At 43.8% G+C, this 14,553-nt stretch overlaps 2 protein-coding genes across 9 annotated transcripts in view; one reads left to right on the top strand and one right to left on the bottom strand.

The window, feature by feature from the left end:
• Window positions 1-8,091, bottom strand: part of epn1b (epsin 1b) — a 9,251-nt gene extending 1,160 nt beyond the window's left edge. Inside the window, exons 1-10 of one of the 7 annotated variants that reach the window (XM_030129675.1) lie at window positions 7,117-7,285; window positions 6,713-6,836; window positions 5,947-6,054; window positions 5,128-5,283; window positions 4,430-4,558; window positions 4,180-4,300; window positions 3,878-4,053; window positions 2,958-3,402; window positions 2,040-2,654; window positions 1,764-1,904 (exon numbers count right to left, since the gene is read on the bottom strand). In XM_030129675.1, coding sequence (XP_029985535.1) covers window positions 1,764-1,904; window positions 2,040-2,654; window positions 2,958-3,402; window positions 3,878-4,053; window positions 4,180-4,300; window positions 4,430-4,558; window positions 5,128-5,283; window positions 5,947-6,015 — 1,852 coding nt within the window. In that variant the 5' untranslated portion in view covers window positions 6,016-6,054; window positions 6,713-6,836; window positions 7,117-7,285. Of the gene's footprint in view, window positions 1-1,763; window positions 1,905-2,039; window positions 3,403-3,877; window positions 4,054-4,179; window positions 4,301-4,429; window positions 4,559-5,127; window positions 5,284-5,946; window positions 6,087-6,712; window positions 6,837-7,116; window positions 7,286-7,339; window positions 7,418-8,000 lie in introns of those variants that run through there. The other 6 variants (XM_030129674.1, XM_030129672.1, XM_030129670.1 and 3 more) reach the window with 6 other exon arrangements.
• On the top strand, window positions 7,715-14,553 carry LOC115415993 (adaptin ear-binding coat-associated protein 1-like). Of its 2 annotated transcripts, none has more exons than XM_030129681.1 (8): window positions 7,715-7,837; window positions 8,363-8,463; window positions 8,896-9,000; window positions 9,402-9,483; window positions 11,213-11,321; window positions 11,641-11,788; window positions 13,262-13,373; window positions 14,207-14,553. In XM_030129681.1, the coding sequence occupies exons 1-8, from the start codon at window positions 7,743-7,745 to the stop codon at window positions 14,259-14,261; spliced, it is 807 nt and encodes a 268-aa protein (XP_029985541.1). In that variant the 5' UTR covers window positions 7,715-7,742; the 3' UTR covers window positions 14,262-14,553. The 2 variants fall into 2 exon arrangements, with proteins under 2 accessions (XP_029985541.1, XP_029985542.1); XM_030129682.1 differs by having other exon boundaries at window positions 13,280-13,373.

Here is a 14,553-nt window from a genome sequence, read left to right on the forward strand (position 1 = left end):
GCAGAAGGAGGAAGAGAGAGCACAGTGGAAGACAAGGTTAATTAATTAATTAATTCCCAATAGCTGATTGGTGACTGGATGGAAGATGAAGGTGAAATGGAGGAGACAGAAGTCACATGCAAATGGATTTAAACTTGGACAACCAATGTATAATCAGACATAAATGATTCCATTATAGATCAAACCATGTGCATGTCAACAGGTTTAACTGTGTAGAAACCCCCCCGACCCTGGAGCCTTCCTGAAGAGAACAAACTCTACGTGACAGTCCATGACCACGTGGGTTAGGGTTAGGGTTTGTGAGCAGAGTGTCATGGTCATGTCATATAAAGGGAACACATCTACTACAACAGGTCAAAATACAGGATTTCCTCAAGAAAACAAACAAGCACACAGTATTTTAATACAAAAAATTAACCCATTAAGTACCAAATTTTTATCCCCGCCCCCCGAAGGGAAGGCAAGGGGTATTGTTTTTGGTTCAGTTGGTTTGTTTGTTAACACTTTACCAGTAAAAATATTGGTTGAATTCATACCTAATTGGGTTTATAGACTGCCACTGACCTAGAATAGATGTCATTACATTTTGGGAAAGGTACTGTAGGTCAAAATCCACATTTTTTATCATTTGTTAAAAACTTCCCATTTACTTACTTCACTACATAATGGGCGAAGTAGGTGTGAGGGGTGGGGTTTGTTTGTTGTGCCTGGCACCACTTGTTGGAATTGTTTCACAGAAATACCCTTCACTATTAACCACATGCTTTAAGGACTAAAACATTTCTCACTAACACTTATCATGTTATAGCACATTATTTGGCCACACAAACTAAATGTAAAACAGACAAACATGAGTCACATTAAGTTACTCTAAAGGTTTACAGCAACAATCCCAGTTTTCTTAAAGTGTACCTGTACTGATCATGCTTAGGGCATTAATTGTGCTTTGTGCATCACTTACAAGCAAGGATGGCACAAATTCAGTAGGAAAAAAAAAAAAAAAAAAATCACCATAAATGCACCACATGGGACTTTTTTTTGGCATGAATTACACTGGTGGGCAGAACCCATGGGGAGCGGCCATTGCTGGATCTAAGTGATGTACCTGTTGTCGTTTCCGGGCGATGGAGTACTAGTAAACAAGCGGCATTCAGTGAGCAGATAAAGTGAAAAGTAGGCACTGGTGGTTGTTCAGTTGTAACCTTTCCACTCCCCCATTGCTCTAATGTGACCCAGCACTGGGCAGTACTGTGTCCTCTTAGACTGGTGTCTGCTACACGGGCTTGGTGACCAGTCCATCTGAGCCCAGGTAATGGGACAATACAACCAGTTTGGGTCAGTACCAGAGCTGGAACAGCTTGTGAAAGAGGAAACATGTCTGGAACCATGTCTAACTGACGGAGCAGTGACTTGGTCCTTGTGCATACTTGATAACGGGATATAATGGAAGTTACCGATGGAACTGCTAGCATGATACGTGATCTTCTGAGAAAGCTAGCACTGAAAATTCACTACAGGTACACTTTAATATTTCAATGTAGCTACAACAGTTGCAATCTGTCAACCTTTAATTATAGCCCCTTAAATTCTAATATTCAATAGTTGGTTCTGTTGGGAGAAATAATCAGCAACAGTGATCAGGCTTTAAAACACAGTAAAGATTTAAACTGACTTTTCATTGAGTCTACGATCAAATACTGGACAGTGAGCTTCATGATGAATGGATAAGACAAAGTCCACTCAGACAGTGAAGCGGGACTCACCTGTGCCGGTGCTGGGGGTGGAGCTTGGTGCCACCCATGGGTCGCTGCCTTTAGATGCTCCGTCTCCAAACGGGTCATTAGATGGGGAAGAGGCTGGTGGAGGGTTGAGTGAACCCCATGCATCATCTGCTCTGGCTGAAGCTGTAGGATAGAGGACAGTTCACACAGTGGTGGTGGTGGGAAGGGGGGGGTCAAAACAGATTCAGCAATCACACACTGTGTTCATATTTGGAAGAATAATGGCATTTGAGAATGGAAACAGTATTTGTTTCTTACCTGAAGCTCCCCATGGGTCATTATCTGGTCTTGATGTGTCCCCAAATGGATCAGAATTATCAACAGGTGAAGAAGCACTTGTTCCTTCCCCCCAGGGATCTCCATCCTTAGTCTCCTGGGGTGCCGATGTTGCCCCCCAAGGATCGGTCCCTGTAGCGGGTGGAGAAGTGGCAGGAGCTCCCCATGCATCTGTGTCGCCAGTGGGTGGGCATGTAGGAGGGGCACCGAAAGGATCGGAAACATCATCTTTTGGTGGGCTGGATGCCACTGAAAATGGATCTTTAGGTGGTGTTGTCGGTGCAGTAAAGGTGTTATCTTTAACTGCAGTGAATGGATCTTCTTTAGGTGGTGTTGTCGGTGCAGTGAAGGTGTCATCTTTAACTGCAGTGAATGGATCTTCTTTAGGTGGCGTTGTCGGTGCAGTGAAGGTGTCATCTTTAACTGTAGTGAATGGATCTTCTTTAGGTGGTGTTGTCGGTGCAGTAAAGGGGTCATCTTTAACTGTAGTGAATGGATCTTCTTTAGGTGGTGTTGTCGGTGCAGTGAAGGGGTCATCTTTGGGTGTAGAGAATGGATCTTCTTTAGGTGGTGTTGTCGGTGCAGTGAAGGGGTCATCTTTAACTGTAGTGAATGGATTTTCTTTAGGTGGTGTTGTCGGTGCAGTGAAGGGGTCATCTTTAACTGTAGTGAATGGATCTTCTTTAGGTGGTGTTATCGGTGCAGTGAAGGGGTCATCTTTTGGGGAGTTAAATGGATCATCCTTTGAGCTGCTAAATGGGTCCTCTTTAGGGGGTGTTGATGCTTTCGCACTGAAGGGGTCATCTTTTGGTGTATTAAATGGATCGTCCTTGGGAGTGTTAAACGGATCATCTTTTGGTGTATTAAATGGATCGTCCTTGGGAGTGTTAAACGGATCATCTTTTGGTGTATTAAATGGATCGTCCTTGGGGGCACTAAAGGGATCACTGTTTGCTGAAGTGAAGGGATCAGGTTTATTGTTAGCAGTAAATGGATCCTCCGTGTCTTTGGGTGCACTGAAGGGGTCATCTTTTGATGTACTAAAGGCATCATTTTGATCTTTTGATGCTGCAAAAGGGTCTTCTTCATTAGTTTTGGCAATAAAAGGATCTTCTCCAGTCTTGGTTGGTGCCCCCCAGGGATCACTAGTGGCTGGTGTGTCGCTCATGTCAGGGCTTGATGGCATACCCCATGGACCTGATGCCTCTTTGGGTTCTTTGGGAGCTCCCCATGGGTCTGGTTTTGCTTCCTCTTCCCCTGATTTCTGTCCTCCCCAGGCATTGTCTTGAACGTTGCCGCCTTTGCTTGCATCCTCCCATTTCAGTTCGTCTTCACTCAGATTGGCCTGCAACATCACAGTTCAAAATTAAAGGAGTTCTATTTGATGTAACAGACTGTTGAGGAGGATGAGTTCAGTGTCTTCAACATACAAATACTGTTTGAACTCTCTCCATACACCCTAGTAGTTATTGATGTTGTTTTTAACGTCCAAGTCTCTTCACCATTAGTTCCAAGTCTTGGATTTATCTGGACTGTTTCCTTTAGTCCATTTTTCTTTTGTTGTGTTCTGTTTCGTCACTGTTTTTGTCTGTTGGGGCGTCTCGCCAGGTCATCATTGTAAATGAAAAGCTGTTCTCAATTGATTTTACCAGGTAAAATAAAGTCCTAAAAAACTGTGGATCTTCTTCTTTCCAGACTGTTTCAGAGTGTTTTTACAAATCAAATCTTAATTTACACAGCACCAAATTATGACAAAAGTTATCCAATGACACTTTACATGTACAGCTGGTCCAGACTTATTAAAAATGATCCAGACTCACCCTCCTCTCAATCTCCTTCTTCTCAGCTTCCTGTCGCAGACGCTCCTCCTTTCGGGCAGTAAAGGAGGCAGTCAGGTCAGCTACCGACGGTATGTTGTCTAAGGATGGAAGTCCAGTGGCTCCAGGAACATAGCACGGCTTATAGTTGGGATCCTTGATGGTGTCGGCTGAGGACGCTGGTTAGCAGAAACAGAGCAAAGAGCGAACGGGTTTTGGCCTTCGAGTTCAAACGGAGACAGAGCAACAAAATAGCAGAAGAAATACAGGAGTTAATAATGGGTAGTCAGGTGTAAAGGACTGACCAGCGGAACTTTTGGATGTCTTCTCTCTAGTCTTGAAGGCAAAGTCTCTTTCTTCTTTAAGTTTTTCATCGTCTTCCATAAGAACAAGAACAACCTTCGCCTTTTCTCTTACATTTACACCCTGGGACAGATACACAGACACCAGAAAAGGGAACAAGTGAGTCTTGTGTGGAGGTTAACTGAGATGATGGTAGGATGAGTGTCATGGAAATCACATGATCTTACAAACTCTGGAGTACAGATAAGTCACCTGATCTTTGCCATCTTTCTCTACAAAGCGATATTCTGTGAGGGCTTTGACAATGTAGATGTTGTCTTTCATTTTCAATAGCACACGGTCGTCACCGGTCTTCAACAGGTACTCCAACAGCGTCAAGGACTAGAAAAGACACATGGACATCAACAACTCTACGTAAAACAATAATATAAACCTTAAACCGGAACGCACAAACACACAACTGCATGTTACCAATGTGTCGTGGAATCACATGACCATGTTGTGAAGTGATGTTACAGTAACATTAAGTTACTGTAATATCAGAAGGCCATTGCAGTCAACAACTTTTCTAAAAACCACAGAAGTAAATAAATAATTGTGTGTATTAAGACCTAGGATTATTATTGTGGACCAACACTCTTTGACAGAACTTTGACTCTTTTCAGATAGTCCATTTACTGTCGATCATCTGCATTTTCATACCTGATATATGAGTCAAATGATCAAACTCTGACTCTGGGACCCGTTGACATTTTGGACGTCAGTCCTGTTGGTGTCTTGTGCTGTTTGAGCTTGTCCTCCTTGGACACAAACAAATATGCCTCTAATTGTCTTCCTTTTTTTTCTTGTTTTACGTGCCTGTATTGGTCATCTACTTTTGTTTTTCCTCATTTACAAGACAAATCATTGGGGTTAATGGCATCATTATGTCACATATGATTTTTTTTTACCTTGTGGATGTGTCTCCAGTTTTTGTCATCTTTGAGGCGTTTCCACAACATGGTCATTATCTCATTACACGCCACTACATTATAGGTGAGGTCTGAAATGTCCGCCATCTGAGAGCTGGAAGGGCCCCATGGATCATTGGATGTAGCCTCTCTTACCTACAGGACAAACAGTCTCATTAGTTAACACATCTGCACAAAGGGGGGGTTCTCAGTACTGTAGTACTGCAATGGAAGTGAACACAGTTAGTGATGTTTTATTCTGTTGGTTGTTTGTCCAGGACAACAGATGGAAATTAGCTTCTCTGCTAAATCTGGTGCACACATCTGGTTATTTGCATATAATGCCAATACACACTGTCCTGTAACTAAATAAATAAATACAAGTGCACAGAAGAACGGGGTGCTTGGCGCTAGGCTCAGTCAGTACCACGTTGTAGACCTTAATGTGAAGGAGTTTGTGTGTGTGGGGGGGGATCAAAGAAATTCACCACTGACATAACATGCTGCTTGATATTGATAGATATACAGACTAACACCCCCATTTCAGTCTCAGCGCCCCCCCTTTCAGCTTTCTCATTTCAAACGCCACCCGTGTCCCAACGCCCCCTGGGGGGCAGTACCGCCCCCGTTGAGAAACACCGATCAGACATGTCAGCTGTGCAGAGGTTGAATTTATGTTCCGAGGTCACGAATGATGGAAAAAGACAAGTGATAACAATAAAACATGTTCAGTAGTATTTACAACCCCTCGACCACAAACATTTGAATTAATGTTATAATCATTGGGGTTAACTGCCCCTGAAACGCTATTTCCCCCACCTTGACCTCAGCCTCAGAGTAGTTCTGGACCAGGTTCTTCAACTGTCGACGGAGCATGGAAGACGTCATAGTGTCTGATGGGATGATGGGGAATCACAACAGCACAATCTGACACAGAGAAAACATGTGAGTAATGAATCCTGTCAGCTCAGAGACGTGGGATCAGACCTGAGCTGAGCCTAACCCTAACCCTAACCCTCAGGGAACTGTTTATCTGGGTCTGATGTCAACACCGAACATAAGAACCACTCAACTGGGACTGCTCTCACACTGAAACATGGCTGATCATACCACTGCTTCACAACCCTCTGCTCACTTCCCTACATTAGAAAACAATTCAGAAGAACATTTACATTATACAGTAGTGTTTACTGTGTGGCGCTACATCTAGTAGGTTTAGTCCTTTTTTTTTAAGTCAGGTTAAGGATAGCCACCTTTGCCTAAAAATAATTGAAAGTTTGATCATTGACTTATATTTTCAGTGTTCAACGCTTTCTTCTTTCATCTCATTCTACAAAATCACTGAACCTCAAAACAAACCACAGATAATATTTTCCTCCTGTTGTCACTGGTTTATCTAATGGAGATCTTAGTTTTCTCGGGGGTAGGGTTACCATCTTCTGAGGATTAGAATAACTCAGACTGTATTTACGGGAGCTGCTTACCTCATATTAGTCTGATGTTGGAGAAAAACTCTAACTGTCCTAACACCGCGGACCAATCTAACACTCCTGTACACCAGTGTAAAGCATGTGATGTCCCCTACCTTCAGTAGAGTCAGCTGTGTAGACCACAGAGCCTGTTTGGGATGTAGTGCTGCTGTTCACAGATGGCTCATTCTGCTGCTCTGCTCAGCCTGACTGCACCGGACCGGCTCAGGAAACCAGATCCTAGAGCCGAAAAAAGGAACAGTCGACAGAAAAAACAAGCTGAGACAGAAGTTGGCTCTAAGAACAAGAGGTGTGTCCACCACACCTGCGACAAATGAAGCTCCTGTCTGTGCAAATGCACTGCGACACTTAGCTATAGGCTAACGCTGAGCTACAGGCTAACGCTGAGCTACAGGCTAACGCTGAGCTATAGGCTAACAGAAACCTCCAGTTGATCCAGTACTGACACACCAGTTCAGACCAGCTCTGTACTGGTGCACAGGTCCAGTGTCCCCCTAACCTGAAGCCGGACCTGGTTCTTATAGACCTGGTTCTTATGGACCTGGGTTCGTAGTTTCAGGACCTCGGACAGCGGCTGCAGACGACCGGTTCAGTGACGTCAAACCGTCAATGACCGGTTAAATGTTTACCGTTAAAGATAACTTTGTGTTCCCGAACCCCCCCCCACCCCCACCCTCAGCCACAGCCCGAACCCACCGCCGTGTTTTGAACCGAACATTTACCGTAGAATGAGCCTCCAACCCTCCGGTCTGCACAACCTTCAACTACACGACGTTTCCGCTTCCGTTTTCAGCACTTGTCTGTTTATGGCCCCCCCACTCCGCCACCACACACACACACACACACACACACACACACACACACACACACACACACACACACACACACACACACACACTTGAATGGAATAGGTTGTAATAATAACAGTCCAAACACAGTCAACAGGAGGAACTGTCTGTTTGATTTGGATGTGGATAGAATACATCATGTATAATGCACATGCCGTCCAGCAGCTGGGACGTCGTAAAACACAAGCACACAACACCCCCCCCACCCCCCCACCCCCACACACACAGACGCCCCCCTCCCCCCCCCCATTCACACATCAATAACAGCGGATCCAAGATGGCGGCTGAAGGAGACTACGAGTCGGTCCTTTGCGTTAAAGCCGAGGTTAACGTTTACCGGATTCCCCCGCGAGCGTCCAACCGCGCATACAGGTACACACAGCGGTCCGGTCCAAGCCGGGTCTCATACAGGTCCAGACAGAGGTCAGGCCGGTCCGGGTCTCATACAGGTCCAGACAGAGGTCCGGCCGGTCCGGGTCTCATACAGGTCTAGACAACAGTCCGGTCCGGTCCCGGGTCTACATGGGTTCTGTACCGCTTGGTTCCTGGTTCCGGTGTTCACTCCCGATGTTGCACACGCTCCCGAAGCACGACGGGGTCACGAGTCTGTAGAGCACCGGCACCGGGACTGAGACCAGACCGGAAACACGGTACCGGGACTGGAACCCGACTGGAATCTGGATCCGGTTCTTCTGGATTCGGATCGGGTTAAGTGATGGAATGAACCCAGTGTTTCCATCTGTAGTCATCTGACTGATGGGATCAGACTGACACTGGAAAGAACTGATTCAGAATAGAAAAGAACTGATTCAGAATGGAAAAGACAGTGTCCTAAAGTCCACCTGGTCCACTTCATGTCCACTGTATGTCCACTCCATGTCCACTTCATGTCCACAGGGCAGCAGACTGGAAGCTGGATTGTCCAGACTGGTCTGGTCGGATGAGGATCACAGCCAGGGCCAAGATGGCCTTCATCAAACTGGAGGACAAAGTCTCAGGTAAAACTAAGTCTAACGTAAAACTAAGTCTGACATAAAACTAAGTCTCAGGTAATTCAAATAAAAGTTATTTACTGTACTAATGATGAATTTCAAACCAGTAGATGAAAGATAGAAGCAGGACTAAAATAAAAAAGTCCATTCCATGATAAACACCACAGATCTAATAATAATAATAATAATAATAATAATAATAATATATGGGTTTTATACAGTGCTTTTCTCCAACGGTTCACTGTGTTGTGAGTTTGACCACATGTTTAAAACTAGTCCTTCTTTGATCAAACACCCCTGTCAGATGGAATCTCACACTAGACCAGTCCAGATTCTGACCACAATACAAATCTTTAACAGCCGACACATGCAGCCTGTCAGTCAAACACGGATTAAAGGGGGCTGTCATTTTCTACCCATGATTCCTTGTGACACCAGGGGAGCTGTTTGCCCAGGCGCCGGTCCAGGAGTATCCAGGAGTCGCCGTGGAAACCGTCAGCGACTCCAGCAGATACTTCGTCCTGCGAATACGAGATGATAATGGTGAGGGGGCGTGTTTGAGTGAGTGGGCATGTCTGAGTGAGTGGGCATGTCTGAGTGAGTGGGGACCTCCTTTCAGTGGGTTTAATGCTCCTCATGTGAGCTTTTACTCTTTGCAGGTCACAGTGCTTTTATAGGTGTTGGTTTTGACTCTTTGCAGTTCGTAGTGCTTTTATAAGTGTTATTTTTACTCTTTGCAGGTCGCAGTGCTTTTATAAGTGTTATTTTTACTCTTAACAGATCGCAGTGCTTTCATCGGTGTTGGTTTTGACTCTTTGCAGGTCATAGTGCTTTCATCAGTGTTGGTTTTGACTCTTTGCAGGTCGCAGTGCTTTCATCGGTGTTGGTTTTGACTCTTTGCAGGTCGCAGTGCTTTCATCGGTGTTGGTTTTGACTCTTTGCAGGTCGCAGTGCTTTCATCGGTGTTGGTTTTGCAGACAGAGGAGATGCCTTCGACTTCAACGTGGCGTTGCAGGATCATTTCAAGTAAGAACGCACTTTTCTGTTTCAGATTTGGACTCCTCCCTTTTCCTAAAGTGATTGTCATGTGTTTGTCAAATCTGTGAAATTAGTTTTTTACCTCATTAAACACACTGGGTAAATCAGGTGATGTGTTCAGAGACACAGTCCAGACATAAACATGTACGGACTTGGACATGTTCATAGTGTCCATTTTTGGTTCCCTCATAATGATAGTCATGTATGAACATAGAAAACGGTGGATAAATGAACAGAACTACAGAGGAACTGAACCAACATGTTCCAGGATGGGTCTGTTTTTAGGAGAAAGACATGTTTACCATGTGAATGTCTTCAGAACATTTTGAGGTCTGTCTGACAGTTCTACTGTTATAAAATAGAATCATATATATGATGGTATTTGTGTTTTTTCAAGCTTTACACATGATGGAAGCTCTGCCATGATTGAACCAACCTGTGTGCACTATGCAGGGTTAGGGTTAGGAAGAGGGTTAGGGTTAGGAAGAGGGTTAGAGTTAGCAATAGGGTTAAGAATAGGGTTAGGAATAGGGTTAGGATTAGGAATAAGGTTAGGATTAGGAATAGGGTTAAGAATAGGGTGAGGGTTAAGAATAGGGTTAGGGTTAGGAAGAGGGTTAGGGTTCAGGTAACTGTCAGATGCAGATGTCTGTCATGTCCTAAACTGCTGCGGTGCCTGGTTTATTTGTATGGGTTAGGGTTTATTTGTGTGGATTAGGGTTAGGGTTTATTTGTGTGGGTTAGGGTTTTTTCGTGTGGATTAGGGTTAGGGTTTATTTGTGTGGGTTAGGGTTAGGGTTTATTTGTGTGGGTCAGGGTTTATTTGTGTGGGTTAGGGTTTATTTGTATGGGTTAGGGTTTATTTGTGTGGATTAGGGTTAGGGTTTATTTGTGTGGGTTAGGGTTTATTTGTATGGGTTAGGGTTTATTTGTGTGGATTAGGGTTAGGGTTTATTTGTGTGGGTTAGGGTTTATTAGTGTGGGTTAGGGTTTATTTGTATGGGTTAGGGTTTATTTGTGTGGGTTAGGGTTTATTTGTGTGGATTAGGGTTAGGGTTTATTTGTGTGGGTTAGGGTTTATTTGTATGGGTTAGGGTTAGGGTTTATTTGTGTGGGTTAGGGTTTATTTGTGTGGGTTAGGGTTTATTTGTATGGGTTAGGGTTTATTTGTGTGGATTAGGGTTAGGGTTTATTTGTATGGGTTAGGGTTTATTTGTGTGGATTAGGGTTAGGGTTTATTTGTGTGGGTTAGGGTTTATTTGTGTGGGTTAGGGTTTATTTGTGTGGGTTTGGGTTTATTTGTATGGGTTTGGGTTTATTTGTATGGGTTAGGGTTTATTTGTGTGGGTTAGGGTTTATTTGTGTGGGTTAGGGTTTATTTGTGTGGATTAGGGTTAGGGTTTATTTGTATGGGTTAGGGTTTATTTGTGTGGGTTAGGGTTAGGGTTTATTTGTGTGGATTAGGGTTAGGGTTTATTTGTGTTGGTTAGGGTTTATTTGTGTGGATTAGGGTTTATTTGTGTGGGTTAGGGTTAGGGTTTATTTGTGTGGGTTAGGGTTTATTTGTGTGGGTTAGGGTTTATTTGTGTGGATTAGGGTTAGGGTTTATTTGTGTGGATTAGGGTTAGGGTTTATTTGTGTGGGTTTGGGTTTATTTGTGTGGATTAGGGTTTATTTGTGTGGGTGCTGAGGTTGGCTTTGTTTTGCTCTTGTGCAGATGGGTGAAACAGGAGAATGAACTGAAGAAAAGTGCACAGCTCAGGGATTCAGGACCAAAGCTGGACCTGGGCTTTAAAGAGGGTCAGACCATCACCCTGAACATCGGGGTAAGAGTCCGTCTGAATACTCAGACCACGAAACAAACATCATTCATACAACCTGCACATCCAACACCTGGGACAGGGTAAGGGTTCACAAAGAACTTCAACTGCAAACAAAAAAAACACGCTGTGTGGGCACTTGAAAACCCTCGGCCGGACTTATCAGGTGCACTACTGCCCCCCCATGGCCTGAGTTATCAGGTGCACTTCACCCCCCGGTGGTCTGACTTATCAGTGCATTACTGCCCCTGGTGGCCTTGGTTAGGGTTAGGGTTAGTCTAACCCTAACCCTAACCTTAGCTCATTGGTTTTCTTCTGTGTCTGTCAGGGTAAAAAGAGGGACAAGCCCCGCCCTCATGGCCCAGGTGGATTGGGCGTCCTACCACCACCCTCTGGAGGCAAGATAGCCCCCCCTCCTTCATCAGGCTTATCCAGTCACAACACAATTCCCCAGACGGGAGGCACAGCGACAGGTACGACCCGTCCAACACCGACACCAGCCTAAACTTCTGTTATAATTAACACTGAAATAAAATTCATTCTTAAAAGTCATTCCAGTAGGAAACTAATGAGGATGGAACAGTCTGTTTATGTGATTTAGTCTGGGTTAGTCTACATTCAATAACTAAACAGTCTGTTTATGTGATTTAGTCTGGGTTAGTCTACATTCAATAACTAAACAGTCTGTTTATGTGATTTAGTCTGGGTTAGTCTACATTCAATAACTAAACAGTCTGTTTATGTGATTTAGTCTGGGTTAGTCTACATTCAATAACTAAACAGTCTGTTTATTTGATTTAGTCTGGGTTAGTCTACATTCAATAAGTAAACAGTCTGTTTATGTGATTTAGTCTGGGTTAGTCTACATTCAATAAGTAAACAGTCTGTTTATGTGATTTAGTCTGGGTTAGTCTACATTCAATAAGTAAACAGTCTGTTTATGTGATTTAGTCTGGGTTAGTCTACATTCAATAAGTAAACAGTCTGTTTATGTGATTTAGTCTGGGTTAGTCTACATTCAATAAGTAAACAGTCTGTTTATGTGATTTAGTCTGGGTTAGTCTACATTCAATAAGTAAACAGTCTGTTTATGTGATTTAGTCTGGGTTAGTCTACATTCAATAAGTAAACAGTCTGTTTATGTGATTTAGTCTGGGTTAGTCTACATTAAACAGTTGTCTCAGACTAAACTGCAGGTTTCTTTAATTGTCTTTTAATGGATCACTGCTTTATTTCCTGAGTCACAGGTTCATGGTGTTGACGTCTGTTATTGACTTCTGGTTGTCTCTTCTTCTTCTTCTTTTTCTTTTTCTTCTTCCTCTTCTTTTCCTTCTTCTTTTCCTCCTTCTTTTCCTTCTTCTTCTTCTTTTCCTCCTTTTTCTTCTTCCTCTTTTCCTTCTTCTTCTCCTTCTTCTTTTCCTTCTTCTTCTTTTCCTTCTGTAATGGCAAAATTACTTATATCCATATATATTCATATATTTCATATATTTCATATATCATATAGGTATTTCAGATATATTCATGTCACTGTGTATTCTAGAGCAGTTTGGACCTCTTTTGTATTGTGTCCAGAGTAGAAGGCCAAACCAACATTTCTCACAGGGGTCTTATCTCTAAGTTCCTGACACTAACCAAAACACTTTCCACACATCATTTTCTCATGGGAGACAGAAGACTACAGGGTGATTTGTATTTTTGGGTTCAGAGCGTCTCAGTCTTTTGTCTGAGGGGGATCTGTTTCTATGGAGCTCCAAATAAAGGGATTTCTTTGACACTGAACGTTTGAACTTATCCTTCTTTATTGAAGATGAATTAGTAGAGTAATATTTTTTCCATAACACTTCTTTTCCTTCTTCTTCTTTTCCTTCTTCTTCTTTTCCTTCTTCTTTTCCTTCTTCTCTTCTTTTCCTTCTTCTTCTTCTTCCTCTTCTTCTTCTCTTCTCCAGTGTCTCCGCACCCCTCAGCCTGTCTTCTACAGTTGGACAGCACTAACTCCAACTCTGTGTTTCAGTCCAATCCTAGTTCAGATCTGTGGGGAGACTTCACTGCTCCTGCAAGGTACACATTTAACCTACACCTACAGCTACACCTACAGCTACACTTACACCTACAGCTACACCTACTGCTACAGCTACACCTAAAGCTACACTTACAGCTACACCTACTGCTAAAGCTACACCTAAAGCTACACCTACTGCTACACCTACAGCCACACCTACAGCTACAGCTACACCTACTGCTACAGCTACACCTACAGCTACACCTACACCTGCAGCTACACCTACAGCTATACCCACAGCTACACCTACTGCTACACCAACAGCTACACCTACTGCTACACCTACAGCTAACACCTACAGCTACACCTACTGCTACACCAACAGCTACACCTACAGCTATACCCACAGCTACACCAACAGCTACACCTACAGCAACACCTACTGCTACACCTACAGCTACAGCTACAACTACACCTACTGCTACAGCTACACCTACTGCTATACCTACAGCTACACCTACTGCTACATCAACAGCTACAGCTACACCTACTGCTACAGCTACATCTACAGCTACACCTACTGCTACAGCTACACCTACAGCTACACCTACAGTGACCCCTGCGTCCATGTCCAGACCACCAGTCTGAAATTCCATAAATTCCACCAACAGCGTCTATTATTTCATATCACCATCATTTTCAGTCCTAGAGTGAAACTAGCCTTAGGTGTAGGGTTAGGGTCAGGGTTAGGGCTCAGGCTAGGGTCAGGGTTAGGGTTTGTTTTCCATCCACTGTTCTTTCATTACAGTTCTTCTCTGCATTGACCTTTAATCGCTGCCTGTTTGAACTCGTGCTTGATGTAAATAAATGTAACACCGTTTCCTGTTTCCAGCTCTGTTCCTCCACCTTCACGACTCCAGAACTCCACCAACTGGATCCAGTTTTGAGTCATCCTGGTTCAGCCATGGTTTCCATCTCACCTGCATCTTGTTTGTTGCTTCCTTCGTCCCACTAAGAGTGAAACCACCACAGCAGAGGTGTGGACGTCTGCATCATGACCCCAGTGCACTCTGGAAATCTGTCCTGAATCTATTCAAGCCATTCCACCACAAGAGCCATGTCCAATTCTATTGAAGGGCTATGTGTGATGTGGTATATATGTTCACCCCCCCTTCCCTTCTGAACTGAGCTTTGGCTTTGTTCCAGCTCCCCCTTCAGACCTTGTTGGCTTTGTTCCAG

This window comes from Sphaeramia orbicularis, unplaced genomic scaffold (genome assembly GCF_902148855.1).
Source record: "Sphaeramia orbicularis unplaced genomic scaffold, fSphaOr1.1, whole genome shotgun sequence".
Lineage (NCBI taxonomy): Eukaryota > Metazoa > Chordata > Actinopteri > Kurtiformes > Apogonidae > Sphaeramia > Sphaeramia orbicularis.